The sequence below is a fragment of the Heterocephalus glaber genome, unplaced genomic scaffold, assembly GCF_053883595.1.
Source record: "Heterocephalus glaber isolate CG9 unplaced genomic scaffold, H.glaber_assembly_v1.0 deba00001452, whole genome shotgun sequence".
Lineage (NCBI taxonomy): Eukaryota > Metazoa > Chordata > Mammalia > Rodentia > Bathyergidae > Heterocephalus > Heterocephalus glaber.
Window position 1 is genome coordinate 1,543,466 of NW_028258302.1, and position 22,630 is coordinate 1,566,095.

The following is a 22,630-nucleotide window of genomic DNA, read 5'->3' on the forward strand; positions in this document are numbered from 1 at the left end:
ACCCATGGATCCTTTGTTCCATTGGCAAAATGTCAACAAGTGATATTATAGTCCCTGTTTTAGGTATCGAGAAAAGATTTTTGATCCCTAAAAGGTCTCAGGAATCATAGGAGTCTGCAGAACATACTTTGAGAATTGCTGACCTTAATAAGGCTGTGGTCACCTAACACATGGATTAAGTGAAATAGCAAAATGCAAGGTTCCTGGCATATAGCAAGCTACATAGTATAATATAGTAAATGTTTATACATTTACTGTACATGGTATTAAGTGTTATTATCATTATTTTAAAATTGAAATATACATGGAAAGAGAAAGGTGGAGGAGTAGAAAAAGGACAAGGAACATTTACTTAACATTTTTTATGTGGCATTCACTAGGTGTATTATGTGTCATTGTATTTGGTTTGCAAAACAACTGAGTGGAAATAAATCTTCCATTTTACAGATAAGGAAATGGGCTTAGAGAGAAAAATTTTATTCAAAGTCACAGAGCTACAAAAGTAGCAGAGTTCTCAGTCACTTGAGTTGGCTCACCAGATGCTTCAGGTTGGAAAGATTCCACCCTGGGGAACTCTACACTGTATCCTGGGTTTAAGACTAGCAGAGCTGCCTGGACCCCTCTGGCATCATTTATTCAGCTCAGAAGTTCAGTGTTAAAGTCTTGGCCTTCTCACTTATTCCTAAGAGGAAGCCCAAGAAGAACCATTCTGTATTTAAAAGTCGCTGTCTAGGAAACAGAAGCTCTGATGTGGTGGGTTAGCATCGAGGCCCCAGCCAGCTGAGGAGTGTAGCCAGCTCCCAGCTGACCTAGAGCTGTCCTCATGTCACTAACCTCCAAAGAAGTCAAAGTAATGAAGTATAAAGTAACTGTTCCAAACAAACCACAATGTACAGATCCAAATGAGTATTTTGCTTTTCAAAGCAGTCCTCTTGGGGACTTGTATATTTTCTTTAATTCTGCTGTTATCTCTTAAGATGGACATGGAAATTCTCTCTCATAATCACATTTTTTTTGAACATAGGAACAGTCAAAAGTTATTTGAAGTCAGACCTGATAGATAGTATGATTCAAGAATAGGAATCATTGATTAATCCCAAATATTATCTTTTTCAGTTATATCTTCAAAATTAAGATATTTGAACTAAGTCTCCTAAATTTGGTTGGCTGAGAAGAACATAAATTTGCTTTGGTTTGGGTTTTTTAGCACCTATACTATCTGCGTATTGTGGTAGCTGCTGACTCCTAGAGTTTATGGGAAGATAGTTCTCAAAATGGAGGTGCTAAGATATATTGACTAAGTGTATGTATTAGCCAGCTTTCCACTGCTGGAACAAAGTTCCTGATATATGCAATTTAGTGGGAGAAATGTTCATTTTGGCTCACAGTTTCAGAGGTTTCAGTTCACAGTCAGTTGGTTCCAAGGCAAAAATGTCATGGCAAAAGGGTGTAGTGGAGGAAAGCTACTCTGCTTTCCATGGCAGCCAGGAAAGAGGGAGCAGGTGAAGATCTGAGAGTGAGGAAGGAAAGGGTCAGGAACCAGATATGGTCCCCAAGGTCATACCTCCATGACACACCCAGAAGCGTGCTTTGCTAATCTCTCAGCCATCTCTCCAATCACATGACACAATTAACCATCACAGTGATGCTTCACAATGACATGAACATACTGTATCAAGGGGCATCACATAGATATGTCCAAGCCTAGGTGTATCTGTATACTTCTTACTCTAGTACAGTAACATATATATATATATAAAACTTACCAGAATCCATAACTAAATCAATCTACAAAGTAAATGTTTTTGAGTGCCAGGCACCATGCCAGAAATACATATACATAAAGTGGAGGAGACTGAACTCTAGTGGGGCACAGGCATATTCACCTAACCGTGATAACAGAAATGATGTACTACCATATATCCTTGTGCCCCATCCCAGGTTTTCAGTGAGGCTCCTACTGAACAGTACCCTCTTACCATAATGTGATGCCAGGGCTCACTTCTACAGTTTTTCTGAACTGGCTAAAGAACCACAGAGGCAAGCAGAAAGCAGTTTGAATTATGCATGAAAGTAGGATCATGTAATAGCTGCTAGATAATATTTCCTCAGATAACTAGGCTAATTGATGAAGAGGCAGATGCCAAGAAGTGCTCAATTGGTGAGACAACTGTGGCCAAAGGATGAATGTGGAATCAACTGAATATAGAATAGACCAAGAAAAGAGAGAACAGCAGGGAAAAAGTATAATTTCTCCAAGCATGAATCTTTTTGATATGGTTAATCATATTTTAACTGTTATTGTAATTCATGTAACTGTGACTGGAACGATAGGTAAATATTCAAACTTTTAAAAATTTTCTTTCATATTTAAAGATATAAAAATTTTGGCATATTAAAATGTAAAAGCTGACTCCATGTGCTTTTGAAACAATTGGAATGGAACAAAAAAGCAATAAGAAGTCAAAGATGTTGGTTTATAGAGAACAAAGCTCAGCTAGTTTTGAAATGCTTGAATTTTTATGTAAAAGTTGAATGTTGTAGTATTTGTTTATTTCTTTTGTGAATAATACAACTATGTATGTCTTACAATAACTATCTTTCAAATATTTGAACTGTGATAGAAACTGGTGTTCAAGTTGGTGGACTGCTCCAAGCATGTCTTTGTGTAAGCAGTTAATAAGTGCAAATTTAGGTTAAAAAAAAAAAAAGGAAAAGAAATGATGTATCAGAGACCAGAAAAGAGAGAGAAGTGGGGAAGAGGACATTGTGTGCTCCTTTAGAGCCAAATCATAGTGATGTGGGCTTCTTTGGATTGGTATTTTTATAAATCTAGATTTGATGTCTATTTTACCACATAGTTGTGAAAACTTGAGAGAGTCAGAACTTCAGACAGTTGGACGTGTGGTAAAGGTGGTCTGGTGACACCTTTGCGAAGGAGCAGGTTAGTCACTGCTCCTCCTGGCAACCCACCTGGAGGCAAGAGCTTCACTGGTGATTCTGGGGACTCATTGTTTTCAATGGACCCAGTCTCTCTGGGAGATATGGCTTTGCCATACAATATTGTTAATTTCTATTTGATTTGGATTTTAAGAGATGAAGTGGCATTCGACAGAGTTTAGTGTTTGAGAGATTAAACCAGATGATGCTCTTGTGCTACCATGCATCTTATCTCATTTTGGGTTTTTTTTGGTACCGGGGATCAAACTCAGGACCTTGTGCTTGCAAGGCAGGTGCAGTGCCACTGAGCTAAATCCCCAGCCTACCATACATCTAATCTCTAAATGAAGCCAAACGCTGAAGCTTTGAACTATTAAATACAGAAGTTTTAAGTTACAAAGGCTTAGACACATTCAGAGTGAGCAGTGTGAATGTTCTCTGTTGAGCTCTGCTCTCTGAGCCAGACCCTGTAGGTGAGCCCACCCTGCCACTGGCATAACTGCCATCCAGCCAGGCCAAACTGGCAGCTACACCAACTCTGAAGAATGTCACTTCTTTCCCAGGGCTGAAGCCTAGTGCACAGTGACAGAGCCAGAACCCAAACACAGCCGAAACTTAGCTTGGAAAAAAAGCTGTTCTACATGACATGTACAAGTATTGCCTCAAGGGAGTCAGAACCCTGAATAAAGAGAAAAGAGCAAAGGCTGCTCGCCTGACTGTGTGGCTCACTGTGGCTCAAGACAACAGAGATCGTAGGTATCTGGCATCTGACAACTCAGGCACAAGGAGAGCTTTAGTGATATGAAGCAAGGCTCGGCCCCACATGCTGGCACAGAGCCCACTGGGCTTGGTAGAGCTGTGGTTTCCTTCATGCTAGAGCTTCAGGCAGTCTGCCCTGCCCCACAGCGCATGCGGGAAGAAGATATAGGACAGCGACCACATCAGGCAGTAAAAAGCAGTGAGGGAAAATGGGGAGAAAAACAGCATGGTGACACCTGGAAGAAGCAGAAATACAGGCACTCAGTTTTTATGAAGCTGTCTCAGGGCTTCTACCCCTTTCTTAAGGCATTCAGTACCCAAGAAACAGCAGCAGAAAAGAGACAGGAGCCCTGTCTCTAACTTCAGCTTAATATATTTATATATGTGTAAGTAACTAGCCACTTAGAACCTAGTGTAATCTCAGGGTTCATTTTGTCAGTTTCACATCCAAGAATACATTTGAGTGGCCCCCCAAAATCCTTCAATTAATAAAGGATGGACAGAAGGAAACAGAGGGATGGGTCTCTTCCAAATGGGAAGGGTCCAAAAGACTAAGGGCGAGGGGTGAGGGGGAACAGAAGGGGAAATAAGTAGAATAAGGATATTCCATGTACGGAAACCTAATAAATGTAAACATTATATGTCATAAACATGAGCTAAGATTAATAATATAACAAGAATAAAAATAGGGAAAGGGGAATTAGAGGAGGGGGAAGGGAAGGGGATTTTAAAAAGAAGCAAGTTGTATTATGTACATGGAAGCACTCCCCAAGGTGACTACAAACTGAATGTACTGCAAACATGTACTAATAAAAAATAATAAAATTTTTAAATCCTCCAGATTATTATCCCAAATTTAACCTGGGATAATGACCAACACAATATTATGGGCATGCAGAAAACAGTTAACACAGCAGGCCTGAGCTGCTATCCATAGACAGGCCCACTTACAAGGTTGACCATTGGCTGACCAATCCCACACTAATACAAAGCATCCCCTAACTCATCAGAGCAGTTCACTGCATCCACACGTTCATGCTAAACACATGCTCTACTGCAGGGAGTCAGGAATTTGATATATGCTATTATGCAGAGGGGGGCCATGTGACTGGTTCCCAATCAAAGCCTTGGGCAGTAGTCTCTGATGAGCTTCCCCAGTAGGACAACACTTCATACTGTGGGTGTCCAACCTTCTGGCTTGCCTGGACCACACTGAGTGAAAAGGAATTATCTTGGGCCACATATAAAGTATATAATAGAGTTAATGTATATAAGTAACAAAGCCTCCTTTTTAATATTTTTTACACTATCATGCACAAAAAAAATCTGATACGGTTTTACTTCCTATATGACTGCTTAAAAAACTATTAACTTATTAAATTATTCTACAAAACAACACAAAAAGATCAAGTTTAATAATTAGAGAAGAAAACTTACACGTCTGCTTAATAAGAATAAACACCTGTCTTCACAGGCACACACATGGTAATTGAAATATTGTTATCAGAAGTCACTGTTTTCTTGGTTTTTTGTGGGGTTTTTTTGGTACCGGGGATGAAACTTGGGACCTTCCGCTTGCGAGGCAGGTGCCGGAACCACTGAGCTAAATCCCCGGCCCTTTTTTGTGTGTTTGTTTGTTTGTTTTAGAAGTTGCTGTTTTCCTCACTAAGTTGCACAAATGCACACGATGTCTGATACCCACAGGTTTCTATTGGACTGATTGTGTGTGAGTTAGGACCACTAAGGCTTCCCCTACCCAGTGTTCATTGTCACCTACCAGTCCACACTCAAGTACTATGCAATACAGTCATGAAAAATATTGCTAAAAATCACACAATAGCGTTAAAAGTTTATGATCTTGGTGGGGACATATTACTGCATGCAGCCCACAGCCTGAGGGTTGGACACCTGCTTTACATTATTATCACAAGTCAGTGCTGGAGGAATTACGTGCGACTGCATGACTCCACCAGGAGAGGACTACTGAAAGCTTGCACCTGGTTTGCTCTAAGCTTCATCCCATGCACCCTTTCCTGTGGCTGTTTTTGCTTTGTATCCTTTTGCTCTATACAATCTTAGCCACCAGTAGGACAATATGCAGAGTCTGGTGGTTCTTCTAGCAAATCACCGAACCTGGAGGCAGTCTTGAGAACACCCAGCCCAATGTGAATCTTAGATTCACCACCAAAAAGTAAAAAGGCTCCCATATTAGTGGCAAATCTAGTCAGCACTAGACATTCTGCTAGGCATTGTTACATAATTTATTTCATTTATACTCTATAATAATCCTAGGATTTAGAATTGAATGTGTTTTTCAGATGAAAAAATGGGAAGTAACTTACACAAGGTCCTGATTCAAACCATGCCTGCCCTGCACTTAAGAACTAGACACCTGCACTGCCTCAGAAAGCCCCCCCAAAATCCAGGTGTGGTGGCACATCCCTGTAATCCCAGCACCTGGGGGACTGAGGCAGGAGGATCTCAAGCTTGAGTCCTGCCTGGTCAACCTAATGAGGCCCTGTCCCTAAATGAAAAATAAAAAAGCCTGGGGGTGCAGTTCAGTGAGAAGGCCCTAGGTTCATTCCCCAGTACTGCGGCAGCAAGTGTGAGGGTGGGTCAAAAAGAGGTAGAAGATCATCTGGGCAACAGCATTTCCATGGGAATAACCACTATGTATTTGTAAAAGAAGTCAGAACACTGGATCTGACAGAAGACACTTCTAGAGGTAAAAAGCAGTTAAGGAAATGTGCCTGAAATTTGGAAAAGTGCATTTCAAGAACAATCATTGATCTGTTGAGGCAAAGAAACAATATTGAAAGCCAGAGTTGTCCTAGAAAATATATAAGATCTACAAAGCTGGCTGTGGGTCAGTGTCTCAAATATACAGAGCTTTGGGAAAAGTGGCTGGCTGCCGTCCAGGCAGGAGGAATATTAACAGCAGCCATTTTGAAATCTACCCAGGAGGACTTTGGTATCAACTCGTGTCAAAATCTGTGAGGTACATGTTCCTCATTTACTCACACAGCAAAAACTAGGAGCAGTTGTACAGTTTATTTTGAAAAGAAGGAATCAAAGTATCTACAGGAGTAAAGAACATTGGGGGAAATACTGTTGCTATGAGTTAGGAGAAGAGGAGTTAAAGGAGAAGATAGGGGTAGGAATTACCATTTCAGCACACATCTGAGACAAAGGATTTATGAATATATCCATTATCTTATTTAATTCCAATGATCCTTCAAGGTAAGTATTTTTAACTTCATTTTATAGATTAAAAACTAAGATTAAAAAGTATCATGTAAGCCCAAGTTCATACAACTACTATGAGCTGAAGTCAGAATTGAACTCAGATCAGTTTGGCTCCAAACTCAGGTTCTTCTCACTACCATTCTACATGTGCCATGTAGGTTATAGGAGGACCCAGCACCTAGAATTTGAATAGAGTTTTGGTGCTAATGTTACAAAAAATATGAACCTTAAGGACAAGGTCAATCTAGAAGCAAGGACTCTACAAACTTCTGTGAGCTAACAAGTGAATAATGGAAAAAAGTAGGTATTTCCATAAATGCTTATCATATTACATTTGCTTTTTTTTTTTTTTTGGTACTGGGGATTGAACTCAGGACCTTGTGCTTGCAAGGCAGGCAGTACCACTGAGCTAAATCCCTGGCCCACATTTGCATATTTTAAAAGAAAAAATCTGATACTCTTTGAAGGAAACTCTAATCATGGCAAACTCTAAGGAAACACCTACCAGAGCCCCAATGTGACAGGAATCTCAGGGCCTGGAACCCAGTGCTCAGTTAAACTGGAGTCACCCAGGACTCCTCCCCTTTTCACCCAGCAATTCTATTTCCAACACTTATCTCAAGTCCAGCAATTTCTCATCATCTACACCACTGCCATCACCTTTCTGAATGAAGAAATGCTGGCTTTCCTCCTTTGGTCTCAATCCTCCACCATCTGTCCTCCAAGTTGCAGTCAAAGTGATTGCTGGAAATTATTGCTCTGGTCATTTCACTTCCTGCATAAATCCCATCACAGGCTTCTCATTTGCTTTTAGGATCAAATCCTAACTCCGCCCCAGTCTGCCTCTGCTGACCTTGGTTTGTGTCACTGACTCTCTTGGCAAGTCTCAGCCATCCAGGGCTCTTTCTGTCCTCAAAGCCATCATGAAATATGGTTTCCTTTGCCTGAACTGCCCCCTCCTACTCACCTGGCTACTCATCTTGCACTTAAATGCCACTTCCTTAGGGATCCTTTCCCTCTCTTTGGTCATGCCAGTCTGAATTAAGTCACCCTCTGACACCCTCTCTGATTACCCTGTACTGTCAGTACATCAAAACTATATTCTTCTACATGTTTAAGTACATGCAAAGAAATTGAAGTTATCCCGTGTATATTATCAGACCATAGTGCAATTAAACTGGAGATCAATAGCATAAGAAACCACAAGAACTTCACAAACACATGGAAATTGAATAACACTCCTGAACAACCAATGGGTAACAGAGGAAATTAAAGAAGAAATTAGACAGTTTTTACAAATAAATGATAATGCCAATACAACATACAGGAATCTATGGAACACAATGAAACAGTCTTACAGGGAAAATTCATAGCAGTGAATGCCCACACTAGGAAAACAGAGCTAGCTCAAATAAACAACCTAATGCTGAATCTTAAGCTCCTACAAGAAGAAGAGCAAGACAAACCCAAAGCTCATACAAGGGAGGAAATTATAAAGCTCAGAGCAAAAATCAATTCCATGGAGACCAAGAGAATGATACAAAAAAATCAATGAATTGAAGAGTTGGTTTTTTGAAAGAATAAATAAAATAGATAAACCCTTAGCCAACTTTATCAAAAAAAGGAAAGAAAAGGCTCAAATACATGCAACTAGGAATGAAAAAGGTGAAGTCACAATAGATCCTGGAGAAATCCAGAGGATCATCAACACCTACTTTGAGAAACTGTACTCTAATAAAATGAAAAACACAGAAGAAATGAACAGATTTCTAGACATATATGAATTACCAAAGTTGAATGAAGAAGATATAAAAATTCTAAACACCCCAATTACAATCAGTGAAATTGAAAACATAATTAAAAATCTACCAACAAAGAAAAGCTCAGGTCCTGAAGGCTTCACTGTGGAGTTCTACAAAACATTTAGAGAAGAACTATTCCCACTATTCTTTAAACTTTTTGGTGAAACTGAAAAAGAAACAATACTTCCAAATTCATTCCTGGAATCAAGTATTACTTTGATTGCAAAAGCAGGGAAAGACCCAAACCAAAAAGAGAGCTACAGGCCAATCTCCCTAATGAACATAGATGCAAAAATCCTCAACAAGATACTGGCAAACAGAATACAGAGGGTCATCTAGAAGATCATTCACCCTGACCAAGTTGGATTTATCCCAGGGATGCAAGGATGGTTCAACATACGTAAATCAATAAATGTAATACACTATATTAACAGAGTCAAGAACAAAAACCATATGATCATCTCCATAGATACAGAAAAAGCATTAGATAAAATTCAACACCCATTCTTGATAAAAACCCCACAGAAAATTGGAATATATGGTCTTTATCTCAACTTGATAAAGGCTATCTATGAAAAACCAACAGCCAGGGTTGGGGATTTAGCTCAGTGGTTCTGCTGCCCTCTCACAAGCGCAAGGACCCAAGTTAGATCCCCGGTACCAAAACAAAAAACAAAACAAAACAAAACAAAATAAAAACCCAACAGCCAACATCATACTAAATGGTCAAAAAGTGAAGATTTTCACACTAAAATCAGGAACAAGACAAGGATGCCCACTATCACCACTCCTGTTCAAAATAGTTTTGGAAACATAGCCACAGCAATTAGACAAGAGAAAGAAATAAAAGGAATAAAGATAGCAAAGGAAGAAGTTAAACTGTCATTATTTGCTGACAATGTGATACTCTACATAGAAGACCCAAAAAACTCTCCCAAAAGACTTCTAGACTTAATTGACAGATTCAGTAGAGTAGCTGGATACAAGATCAACACTCAAAAGTCAATAGCCTTCTAGCACACAAATAACAGACTCACTGAAAGAGAAATTAGGGAAACAATCCCTTTCACAATGGCATCCAAAAACATAAAATATTTAGGGGACCAGGGATTTAGCTCAGTGGTTTCACCGCCTGTTGTACAAGCACAAAGACCCAAGTTTGATCCCCAGTACCAAATAAATAAATAAAAATTAAAAATAAAATAAAATATTGAGGAATCAATCTAACAAAGGAAGCAAAAGACCTCTACATTGAGAACTACAGCACTCTGAAAAAAGAGATCGAAGAGGATACAAGAAAATGGAAAGACATCCCCTGTTCCTGGGTAGGAAGAACCAATATAGTGAAAATGGCCATACTTCCAAAACTGCTATATAGATTCAATGCAATCCCAATTGAAACCCCAACAGCATATTTCACAGAACTAGAGAAAATAATCCAAAAGTTCATCTGAATCCAGAAGAGACCTAGAATAGAAAAAGCAATTCTAGGCAATGAAGTCATGGCAGAGGGTATTGTAATTCCCAACTTGAAACTGTACTATAAAGCTACTGTGATAAAAACAGCATGGTACTGGCAAAGAAACAGACCCAAGGATCAGTGGAATAGATCAGAAGATGCAGAAGCAACTCCAGACATACTCAGCCACCTCATCTTTGACAAAGGAGCCAAACACCCTCACTGGAGGAAAGATAGCCTCTTTAATAAATGGTGCTGGAAAAACTGGATTTCAACTTGCCAAAGATTAAAACTAGACCCCTATCTTTCACCATGCACTAAAATAAAATCAAAGTGAATTAAAGATCTAAATATTAAAACAGAAACACTAAACTTGCTGGAAGACAAGTTAGGTAGAACTCTCGAAGACACTGGCATAGGAAAGGACTTTATGAACAAATCCTCGGTAGCACGGGAACTAGCACAAAGAATCAACAAGTGGGATCTCATCTTATTAAAAAGCTTCTGCAGTGCAAGAGAAACCACCAACAGAGCTAAGAGGCAACCTACAATGTGGGAAAAAAAATTTTACCAGCTGTTCCTCAGACAAAGGTCTACTATCTAGAATATATAAAGAACTCAAAAAAATCAGAACCCCCCAAATATAAAGACCCAGTTCAAAAATGGGCATCTGAAATGAACAGACATTTCCCAGACAAAGAAGTAAAAGTAGCAAATAGACATATGAAAAAGTGTTAAATATCACTGGTCATTGGAGAGATGCAGATGAAAACAACACTGAGATTCCACCTCACCCCAGAAAGAATGGCTGCTATCATGAAATCAACCAATAACAAGTGCTGGTGGGGTTGTGGGGAGAAAGGAACCCTGCTCCACTGCTGGTGGGAGTGCAGACTGGTGCAACCACTGTAGAAATCAATATGGAGATACCTCAAACAACTAGGATTGGAAGTCCCATTTGACCCAACTATTCCTCTACTGGGTATCATCCCTAAAGAATTAAAAGAATCATACCACAGTGATATAGGTGCACCCATGTTTATAGCAGCATAGTTTGTAATAGCTAAAACTTGGAAACAGCCCAATTGCCCATCAACTGGAGACTGGATAAAGAAGATTTTTTTAATATAAAATGGAGTACTACTCAGCCATAAAGAATGAGAAACTAGAGACATTTATAGCTAAGTGGATGCACATTGAGGCGATACTCTTAAGTGAAATAAATAGGACATACATGTGTAAATACCAAATAGTTTCTCTGGTGTGAGAAACTACAAGTGAAAATAAGAATCAAAATGTATAATTGATAATGTGACATAGGAAGAAAATGTTTAAAGGAATAGGGGAAGTAGGAGGGCAAGGGGAATGGAAAGAAGGGAAAAGAAAAAATATGAGAAAAGGAAAAACAGAGAAACAAAGTCTTTGTAAATAGGGAAGGGTGGAGGGGGTGAAGGGAGGACAGGGAAACAATAAGAACCAAGATACATCATGTAAAGGTACAAGATCCCAATGATGCATGTAACTGTATTGTATACCTAAAATGTACCAATAAACTAAATGTAAAAAAAACACAAACTATATTCTTCTAGTTACTTCTGCCATTATTTGTTTGGTGTCTTCCCCCCATCTCATTGTAAATTCTGAGACAGGGACTGGGTCTAGTTTGCCAATTTGCATCCTAATACCTGGCACGTGGTAAGTGCTCTTCCAGTTTCTATTCAACTCAGTAACACCGAACAAATACTGGTTTGTTTGTTTTCTTGGTTTTTGTTTTCTTTGGTACCAGGAATTGGACTCAAGGCCTCGTGCTTGCCAAGCAAGCGCTGTGCTGCTGAGCTACATCCCCAACCCCTGTATATACTGAATATCTACTATGTGATTGGCATAATTTTAGGCACTGGGGATTGTAGCATGAATAAAAGAGAGTACTCTATTGAGGCTAGGAGGAGTAGTTATAGATATGGAACTTTAAAACCTAGTAAATATATACTATGTCAGATGATAAATTCTATGGTAAAAAATAAAGCAGGATAAATAAGGTAGTCAGGGAATAGGGTGAGGTGGCCGTGAATTGTAATAACAGTAAGCTGATGACCAGTGACAGTTGAGCTAAGTATTTTCACTCACCTCCCACATAAACCACTTTTTTCCAGTTCTCAGACTCCAGGACATCATCTCGTGGGTAGTAGCTCTGCTCTATCATGAACAGAATCATGAGTAAGGCCATGCAGCAGAGAATGAATGTGTTGCCTTTGGTCAGCAGGGAGATGGAAGCCAAAACACAGGAAGCATAGGGGCAGGGTAGGCCCCTGTAAGAGAAGGGAACTCCTGCCAGGGAAAGATAGAGGGATCAGCTGCTTCCCATGCTCTAAAGGCATCTAAGGAAAGCCAGCCCCTTGGGTCATCCCCTCCACAACTATCCAGTTGCCTCAAGCCCAGGGGTAGCAAAGGTCTGTAAGTCATTCAGTTCTCAAACACGTGCTATGCATAAGGAGTCCATTACCACACTCCATGCTTCTGGCTTCCAATACCAGCTTCTGCTCTGTGGTCCCCTGCTCTTGGACTTAAGGCTACCTGCATTCCACTCACCAGATGAATAAAAACACACGCAGAAAGAAGTGGTTAACACATAGATGATGGCCACGAACCCATTCAGAGGCCCATCCACACCGAGGAGCAGGCCCGAGGCCAAGCCGAAGGTGATGAAGACAGCAAAGTCATTCAGCTTGGCTCCTACACAGGAAGCCCAAGGTTAGAATGTACACTCCTAGGCTTGCACCTTAGCTTCTCTCTGGTAGGGAAGCTGAAGCTGTGACAAGCAGGGTCCTGAGGTCCCAAAGGACAACAGCTGCTTTCCCAGGTGGTCTATAAATCAAAGTCTGACCTCTCCTCCCGGCTCTGCCTCTGACTGACCCACTTGGCCTTCAGCAAATCTTTCCCTGTCCAGGGGTTAGTTTCTCCATCACTTAACAAGCAAGGGTTGTACTACAATAGGATGTAACTTGATAAACTGTGGCACCTCCTTTTTTTTCCGCTGCTTTGCTTAGGGTAGTTTTTCATCCCCACTTTCTCTCTAGTACCTGGATCTGCCCAGAAGTGGAAGGCAGGGCAGATAAGGACACTGAGCACTAAGACCAGGACTGACGAAAGCAAGCCAGCAGAGGCACTAGGTCTAGGCTGTGGGAATCCCTAGCTCCTCCTCTGCAGCCACTTCTGCTATTCTCAGAGGCACATGGATGTTAGAGGACAGGTGGAGATGGGAGACGAACGCTCCCGGGGTCAGGGATTAGGGGCCTGAGGCCTGGACTCACCTGTTTTGCAGCAGATGTTAAGGTGTCTGGTCAGCGCCCCTACCTCCATGTCCAACAGGAAGCTCATCAGAAGCATCCAGGAGGCACAGTGAGATTTCCTGAAGCACAGCCAACAGGGCCAGGCAGTGCAGCTCTTCACAGTCCCCACCGGACAAGCCCCTCCCTATACGCTAGTCCTCGCCCAGCACACCTCCTCAGCTGCACACATGTGTGCACTACGCCTGGCCCCTCCACTCATATCCTTTCTAACGTATCCTGTCCTACCTACCGCCCCACACAAGCCCACATCCCCGCTAGTCTAAGGGGTTCCCTGAATCCCTGTGGTATTCACTAATATCCCTCCCAACTCTAAATGCCAGGCAAATTTGATGGCACAGGAGTCCTTCCTCCACCCTAGTCCAGCCTCCACCACCCTCTCACTGTGAATTCTCACATAAATCAATACCCCTCTCTAAGCCTCAGTCCTCCATTTGTAAAATGAGGGGTTTATGCTAACTGGTTTCTTTACTAGATGGAAACCTATTTAGATGATCTGTTTCTCCTTGAGGGAGTTTTGGTAGCCTGTGTCTTTTAAGGAGTTGATCCATTTCGACTATCCAATTTGTAGGCCTAAAGCTGTTCGTAGAATCGCTTTGTTATCCTTTTAACGTCCACAGGATCAGTGGTGATAGCCCCTCTTTCATTTCTCTTTTTGGTACCAGGGATCAAACTCTGGTCCTTGCACTTGCGCAGCAGGTGGCGAAACCACTGAGCTAAATCCCCAGCCCCATCTTTCATTTCTGATATTGCTAATTTGTGTCTTCTTTTTTTTCTCAGTGAGCCTGGCCAGAGGTATGTCAATTTTATTGAATTTTTCAAAGAACCAGCTTTTGATTTTATTGATTTCCTCTATTAATTTCCTGTTTTCAGTTTTTTCAATTAATGCTCTTCTGTTACTTTTCTTCTGCTATGAATTTAATTGCTTCTCTTTTTCTAGCATCCTAAAATGAAAGTTTAGATTACTGGTTTTTTATCCTCTCTCCCTCTCTCTCTCTCTCTCCCTCCCTCCCTCCCTCTCTGTCTCCCTGTCTCTCTGACTCTCTGACTCTCTGTCTTTCCAGCACTGGAGATTGAATCCATGGCCTGATGCATGCTACACAAGCACTTCCTTACCACCGAGCTACAGCCTCAGACTTTTCTTTTTATTTTACTTTATTTTGAGATAGGGTATCACTAATTTGCCTAGGCTGGCCTAAACTTTCTATCCTGCCTCAGCTTCTTGAGCTGCTGAAATTACAGGCACATGTCTGATTCTCTTCTAATATAGTTGTGCACTGCATAATGACATTGTGCTCTGCTACAGACCATGCGCTTGACACAGGCAATGGTAGTTTCATATGATTATCTCACCTAGTGATGTCAGGGCCTTTTAGTTTGTGTGAGTACATTCTATGATGCTTCCACAACAATGAAATCACCTAGTGTTCCATTTCTTAGAACATATCCTTGGTGTTACATGATGCATGCCTGTATACACACTCAGTACTATTAATTCCTTCCCTCTGCTTCTTTGCTTGAATCCACAAATTTGGGTTAATTGTACTTTCATTTACTTATAGTTAAAAATATTTTTAAATTTCTCTTGAGACTTTTTCCCTAAACATGACCTATTTTTTTTTTGTTTTTGGTACCAGGGATCAAACTCAGGACCTTGTGAGGCGTGCAGCAGCACCACTGAGCTAAATCCCTGGCCCTCTCTCAAGACTTTTATCCATGTATCATTTCTAAATGTGTTGTTTAACCTCCAAATATCTCAAGATTTTCCAGGTATCTTTCTGTTATTGACTTCTCATTTAATTCCATGTAACCTGAGTCTATACTTTGTATGAGTTTTTTGGGGGGAGGATTTTGAAACAAGTTCTCACTATGTAATTCAGGATGGCCTTGAACTCAGTATGTAACCCAGGCTTGCCTTGAACTCATGGCCATCCTCTTGCCTCAGCCTCCCAAGTGCTGGGATTACAGACATGTGCCACCACACCTGGCTATGATTATCATTTTTTAAAATTTGTTAAAGTGTGTTTTATGGCCAAGAATGCACTCTGTCTTAGTGACTGTTCCAAGTGAGCTTGAGAAGAATGTGTATTCTGCTGTTGTTAGATGAAGTGCTCTATAGATGTCCATTATACCCAGATGATGGCTGTGCTGTTTGAGTTTAACTATGTCCTTGCTGATTTTCTGTCTGCAGGATCTGTTGATTACTGATAGAAGGGTGTTGAAATCTCTATGATAGGTTCATTAATTTGTCCTTGCAGCTCTATCAGTTTTTGTCTTGTGTCTTTTGATGCCGTAAATGATTTCCAAAGCTCTTGGAGACCCCACACTCTTAGACTCTGTGGTGTGCCCAGCACACATTCCTAGGACTCTCTAAAAGCAGCCACCACAGTCAAGCAAACCTGCCCCTAGGAGGCCCTTTCTCAAGTCTGCACCCTGATGGCAGTGACTAGCTATCCCTGCAGAAGCAAAGGAGAGGCTGACCTCAGACTTTGGCTGTCCCCAAACTGCCTTAGAAATTCCCTTATTTAGACCCAATCCTAACAGAGTCTAAGCTAAATAAAAATACTCATCCTCCCACCATGGAAAGAGAACTATACTCACAGATGATTTGTTTGAGCTAAGAAGATAGAGATTTTCTGCTGCAGGTATGCCCTGGCCACTTTCTTATATTCCAAAAATCCACACTTAGAGAATCATAAAAATTTCAACCTAGAAACAAGCTTAAGCATCATCAAATAAAGTCATTTTATCATACAGATGAGAAACAGATCCTGAAAGAAGTCACTTGCTGATAGTTACAGAGACTCAGATTAGGAGGTTGTTATGATTATAAAAGATTTATCTTTAAAGAAGCTAATTTTCCAAAGGCATTGAAATGATTTAAATTATAGAAATATAAATTGTTTACAACTTTTAGGGGCACATGTATATATTTCAGACTTTCCCAAGCTGTGCTAATTCAAATATTTGGCCAAGTCATATATTCTTTTTTTTTTTTTTCTTAAATTCTTTTATTGGTACATTGTAGGTATACAACACAATTACATTTCTCATTGGGAACTTGTGCCTTTACATGATGCACCTTGGTTCTTATTTTTTCCCCATTCCTAGCCCTCCCTTCCCTATTTACAAAGACTTTATTTCCATTTTTTCCATTTCTCATCATTTTTCCTTTCCTTTCTTTCCTTCCCCCTGCCCCTTCCACTACCCCTACCCCTTTGGACCTTTTCTTCCTATTTTGCATTATCGATTATTCATTCTAATCATTGGTACATTTTAGGTATACGATATAATGACATTCATCATTGGAAATTTGCACCTTTACATAGTCTCTCTTGGTTCTTATTTATCACCCTTGCCCAGCCCTCCCTTCAACCCTTCCAGTCCTCCCTATTTACAAGGATTTTGTTCCTATTTTTCCATTTTCTCATATTAATTCCATTCCTTTCTTTCCTTTCCCCTATCCCTCCCACTTCCTTCCACTTTGCCCCTTTTCTTCCTATTTCACATTACCTATTATACATTTTAGTCTTTATTTACACTTTCAGTTTCTCACACCAGAGAAACTATTCGGTATTTATACATGTGTGTCCTATTTATTTCACTTGAGTATTGCCTCAATGTGCATTCATTTAGCTATAAATGTCTCTAATTTCTTGTTTTTTATGGCTGAGTAGTACTCCATTTTATTTTTTTAAAAACTACATTTTCTTTATCCAGTCTCCAGTTGATGGGCATTTGGGCTGTTTCCAAATTTTAGCTATTACAAACTGTGCTGCTATGAACATGGGTGCACATATATCATCACTGTGGTATGATTCTTTTCATTCTTTGGGGAAGATCTCCAGCAGTGGAATAGTTGGGTCAAATGGGACTTCCAGTCCTAGTTCTTTGAGGTATCTCCATACTGATTTCCACAGTGCTTGCAGCAGTCTACACTCCCACCAGCAGTGGAGCAGGGTTCCTCTTGCCCCACAGCCCCGCCAGCATTTGTTATTGGTTGATTTCATGACAGCAGCCATTCTTTCTGGCGTAAGGTGGAATCTCAGCGTTGTTTTCATTTGCATCTCTCGAATGACCAGTGATGTTGAACATTTTTTCATGTATTTATTTGCTTTTTCTACTTCTTTGTCTGAGAAATGTCTGTTCATTTCAGATGCCCATTTTCGGATTGGGTCTTTAAATTTGGGAGGTCTGATCTTTTTAAGTTCTTTATAGATTCAAGATAGTAGACCTTTGTCTGAGGAAAAGCAGGTGAAGATTTTTTCCCACATTGTGGGTTGTCTCCTCACACTGCTGGTGGTTTCTCTTGCTGTGCAGAAGCCTTTTAATAAGAAGAGATCCCACTTGTTGATTGTTTGTGCTAGTTCACGAGCAATATATTCTGATTTAAGAATCAGAAAATATAAACAGTGGACAGAATCTCTTCACTTTCTCATACAAACCATTCTACGGTGCCATAACTAAAGGTACAATAGAGATCATGATGCAAGCACCTTTTTTTACAAAAGGAGAAATTGAGGCTCAAGGACGTGACCTAGGATCTTAGCCCCTGACTTGTAAGCCCCTGCACGTTCCCCTACTGCCAGCTGATCCCTGTGCCATGGCACCCAACTCTCTAGATTCCCCCCCTCTTCCCTCATGCTATAGTCCCCAGCTGTTGGCTAAGAGCCTGCTGGGGCCTAGACCTACCTGCTGAAGCTGCAAAAGATGGAGAAGAGCCCCAGGACCATGTTACCCAGGGACAAGGCATTGGCAACATCCTTCCAGGGAAATTCATTTATCTTGAGGTGGTTCTGGTCATGGCACAGGGAGAAATTGCTGCACTGGCCTGGGGCCCAGGAGAGAGGGGCAAGGGGTTTCCAAGGTCAGGGAGACCCAGAGAGTTTCCTAGGGACCTGGTACTGCCTGTGCCCATGAACTGCATCTCAGAACTGCACCTTCCCTACATTGTTTCTTTAGCTAACCAGGGACAATAGAAGGCAGATGAAGGCAATGCATGAGGTGAAGACAAATGTGTTGAAGACAGGGAGTCTTAGGAAAGCTCAGTAGCAGAGCAGGTTGGGGTAAACTCACACAACCATAGTTCCCACTCTAACTCATCCCTGTCCTGTAGCATAGACATCCCCAGTCCACAGCTGACTCTCCTAGTGCACCCCTGGCCTGCATCTGAGATAAGACTTTGTCATAGAGTAAGGGATGGCTTGAGAGAGGACAGAGTCCCCTTTGTCCCACTGGCCAACATTATTCTCTCAGGCCTAGGGCTGTGGCTGAGGTGCCCAAGGCCCTAATTCTGACAGATCCCAATCAGGAGAGCAGGTCCATTTCCAACAGGGGAGGGCACAAAAGGTACAATATGCACAGCAATCAATGGTTTACCAGGCACTTCTCACTATGTCCTCACTTCTGGCCAGGATCACCTCAGGAGATGGGGCTGTCATTCTTCCCCCACTTTATGGATAAGGAATTATCTAAAGTTCAGAGTCATGGAAATATTTGCTCAAAGTCACATGTTAAGTGAACAGAACCAAATCCTGCCTCTTGGTCCTAAATCTGGTACTGGTTCTGCCGGGGGATAGATCCCATCCAGAGAAGGTTTGGAGGACAGGACAGTGAAGGAGCTCAGTCTACCTGTCTTGCAGGGCCAGGCCATGCCCTGCCTCCGTGGCCTCCCAGACCCTCACAGCAGCAGGAAACCATCCTGCCCTCCCCACCTTCACAGCCTGTCTGGTCTCTGTCTTTACTCTACACATGTATACTCTTTACACATAAGCTGATTGTGAGACAGAGGTCCAGTCCTATCTAAGATAGAGAAGCCATGCTGGTTGGGTAAACATACCAGCCACATATAGTAATACTGCACTTGCATGAACTGTACATGTTCCACGGTATTCTCCTGTCTGTTTTCTAATTTGAAGCTCATCCATTCTAGAAGCTTGGGCTGTGTCCCCAGATAGCCCTCTCTACAGCCTCAGGCCCTTCTGGTCTGAGCAAGAGTTGAGATAAGTCATGCTAGACTTGGGCTTGGGACTGGACTTTCTCAGGGCACCATGGCAGGGCTCACTGCTCCCATAGGCAGCCTCATTCACCAGAGGGAATCAACAGCTGTGTGGCCAACGCTATCAGGACTAACAAGACCTTCTTATTCCAGGGCCCATCAAAACCTACAACAGAAAACAGTACAGGCTTGAGCGAGCTGGAGGGAAGGGGGCAAAGCACTGGGTGCATAATCCTCTCCACAAACCTCCTATAGTTATCTCTCCTGGGATTCAGGAGTGACCTCAGCAAAGCAGGTAACCCATGTCCCTGAGCCAGGCACCTCCTCACTTGCCAGCCCAGCCCACTGTCTCCTGGTAGAACAGCATCCCAATGTCTCTGCCTCTCACAGTCTGAAAGCAGGTACCCAGAGTCACTCTTCCAATGGCCAGGCATTGCTATTTTATTTTTAATTAATGATCAATTATCTGCTATATCATGTCTTTCATTATCTCCTCCATTCACAAAGCACTATCATACCTAGCATTTCCCCTGGCCTTGTGAGCTCTGCCAGGCAAGGGTTATTGTCCCTACTTCAGAGTAAGGCAAAGCACACTCAGAGAAGGAAAGATTACCTAACTCAAGGCCACATGGGGCGTGGCAGAACAAGACTTGACAGCTTTGCCTTTGGTGTTTTTTTCTGCGTTCTCTGCTGTCCACCAATCGACAGGACTGAAAATTGTATTGCTTACATGCTCAGCCTGAGCTAGGGGCTGGGAGAACCCTGGGTCCCTGCCTTCAAGGAACCTACTGCCTGTCCCAGGAAATGAGACTCTCTCATGGACATAGAGACTTAGAGACTCTATGTATGGTAGCACCTCACTTTACAGATGGGGAAACTGAGGTTTCAGGATGGTTAAGTGACTTGTCTCAGTAAATAGTAGAGCCAGGACTTTGATAGGGTCTCCTCTTTCCCAACTAAATGCAGTTTGTAAGCGTAATGCACAGGTTCCAAGTGTGACAGGATGTGAACTTGAAAGCAAGGACTGTGGAAATCCACAGAAATAAGGACTATCCATCCACTCATTTGGCAAACATCTGTTCATGAGCAAGATCTGGTGCTTGCTGCTTGGCACATAAAGATTAAGACCTGGAGTCCTCTCTCAAGGAGAACAGGCAGGCAGGGGCATCCATCCCTGAGCAAGAGAGGAGACATGCTGAGCCCATGGGGGAGCAGACAAGAGGGGCTTATCATGGGGGGGTGGGTTGGAGAGGTTGGAGCTGAGGCTTTGCCTGCCTTGGCCTGCAGCAGCAGATCCAGTCGTATTCCAGCTTCTCCAATGCCCTCAGGACGGAGTCCATCTCCTGCACGTGGCCACCAGCCCTGCTCAGTTCTCCAGCTCCCTCTCCAGCACCCCAGCCCTTTCTCAGAACCCCACCTCCTGCCTTGGGAAGTTTCTGGAGCCTGCAGGTGCTCCTCCTCCATCAGGTCGCATCTCCTGTGCTTACCGTGTGACATCTGGCACTCTGAACTGGCACTGCCTACCTTGTCGTCCTCCTTTGCTACGATGGATGCCTGAGTGCAGACCGGGGTCCCCTGTGCCCAGCATGAAGCCTACAATAGAAGATGTTCAATGTCTGTTGAACTCAGGGCCTTGTGTATGCTAGGCAAGCACTCTACCATTCAGCTATATCCCCACTCCTGCACTAAATCTTGTCTACCCAGCTTCTAACCCTGTTCAGTGTGGTCTCCTTAGATGAACTCTCAACAACCCAGCCCTTTCAACAAACCCAGCACATTCTTCTGATCTTCTTTGTATTCTTTTTTTCTTTTGAGACAAGGTCTCACTGTGTAGGCCAGGCTGGCCTTCAACTTGCAGTCCTCCTGCCTCAGCTCCCCAAGTGCTGGAGTTACAGGCTTTTGTCACCAGGCCCGGCATCTTTCTAATTTAATTTTTTCTTATGTCTGCTCTGTGACAGGCCTTGAGTGTTTGGGGGACAGAGAGAAGAACAAGACACAGGTGGCACTCTCAAGAAGCTAGAATCCGGAAGGAGAGACAGGGTTGCAGAGACAGTATTGTGTTGGATAAGCTTGTCCCAGCTGCCAGGAGTGCACTGAGGGAGAAGAGACTAAATGTGGGGTGGGGCAGAGGAAGGCTTCACCAATATGTTCACGTTTACCAGGGTCTTTGGGATGAGTGAGGGGGTCTGGGGGCAGCATTCTTGGCAAAGAGAATTGCAGGTGCAAAAGCTCGGTGAGGAGGATGCCTCCCAGGAAGGCTGGGGGACTTCAGTGAACTTGGCAGAGGCCACAGGTGGCGCAAGTGCAGATGTGGCAGGCAGGCGGTGAGATGTTAGGGAGGAGCGGAGGGTGGCCTGGGGGACAGGCTGGGGACTAAAAACCCATGATGAGGCCCAGAAGTGGAGGAGGGAAGTGAGCAAGGAGGAATGGCGCGATGCCAGCAGCAGGCACTGGGTCCTCTGCCCGTGAGGGAGTGAGGCAGGGCGGAGTGGGGGTGGGGGCCCACGCACCGACGCGGCCCCCCTCCCCCGAGCTACACTCCCCCACTCCCCTCCCTGAGCCCACCACCTTCCTAGAGCCCAGAGACCTGGCGGGGGTCGGCGCTGGGACAGCGCTGTGGCGCATGCTCACCTGTGGAGGAGACATTCTTGGGTGGGGACGGGCTCACACTCCTTCCCGGCCTGTGCGGTGCGGTGGAGGGAAGCAGCCCAGAAGAGGGCGCGTCGCTCCAGGCGGAGCCAGGCTCACTATCGGCTCTTAGCTCACAATCCCCGGAGCAGGGAGGGGCTGCCGGCCCAAATGCTCAGGCCACAGTGGGGGGGTGGGGGATGGGGTGGTTGTCGTCTCCATCTCGGCGAGGCTGGTAGAATTCGTGGGTGGCATCGGTGGGGGGCTGTAAAGTGAGGCTGGGGTCCCCTTGTGAAGCGACCCTAGGTCAGCTCCAAGTGGGCAGGCTTTTTGTGTATTTGGTTCGCTGCTGCTCTTTGTGCCTGTAAGAATGGCTTAGGCCTACAGTAATAACTTGTGAGATGGATGAAAAGCCAAGAATGTGGAGCCAGGGATTTAGCTCAGTGGCTCT

General features: G+C 42.9%; 1 protein-coding gene across 4 annotated transcripts in view; it reads right to left on the reverse strand.

The window, feature by feature from the left end:
- The window catches only part of Tmem269 (transmembrane protein 269), a 38,005-nt gene extending 15,627 nt beyond the window's left edge, over positions 1-22,378 (reverse strand). Inside the window, exons 1-7 of one of the 4 annotated variants that reach the window (XM_004871831.4) lie at positions 22,183-22,378; positions 21,076-21,144; positions 18,246-18,384; positions 13,518-13,615; positions 12,796-12,939; positions 12,334-12,534; positions 3,716-3,935 (exon numbers count right to left, since the gene is read on the reverse strand). In XM_004871831.4, the coding sequence (XP_004871888.1) occupies positions 3,814-3,935; positions 12,334-12,534; positions 12,796-12,939; positions 13,518-13,615; positions 18,246-18,384; positions 21,076-21,139 (768 nt within the window). In that variant the 5' untranslated portion in view covers positions 21,140-21,144; positions 22,183-22,378 and the 3' untranslated portion in view covers positions 3,716-3,813. Of the gene's footprint in view, positions 1-3,715; positions 3,936-12,333; positions 12,535-12,795; positions 12,940-13,517; positions 13,616-18,245; positions 18,385-21,038; positions 21,145-22,182 lie in introns of those variants that run through there. The other 3 variants (XM_004871829.3, XM_087215149.1, XM_021249893.2) reach the window with 3 other exon arrangements.
- Between the last annotated feature and the right edge of the window lie 252 nt (positions 22,379-22,630).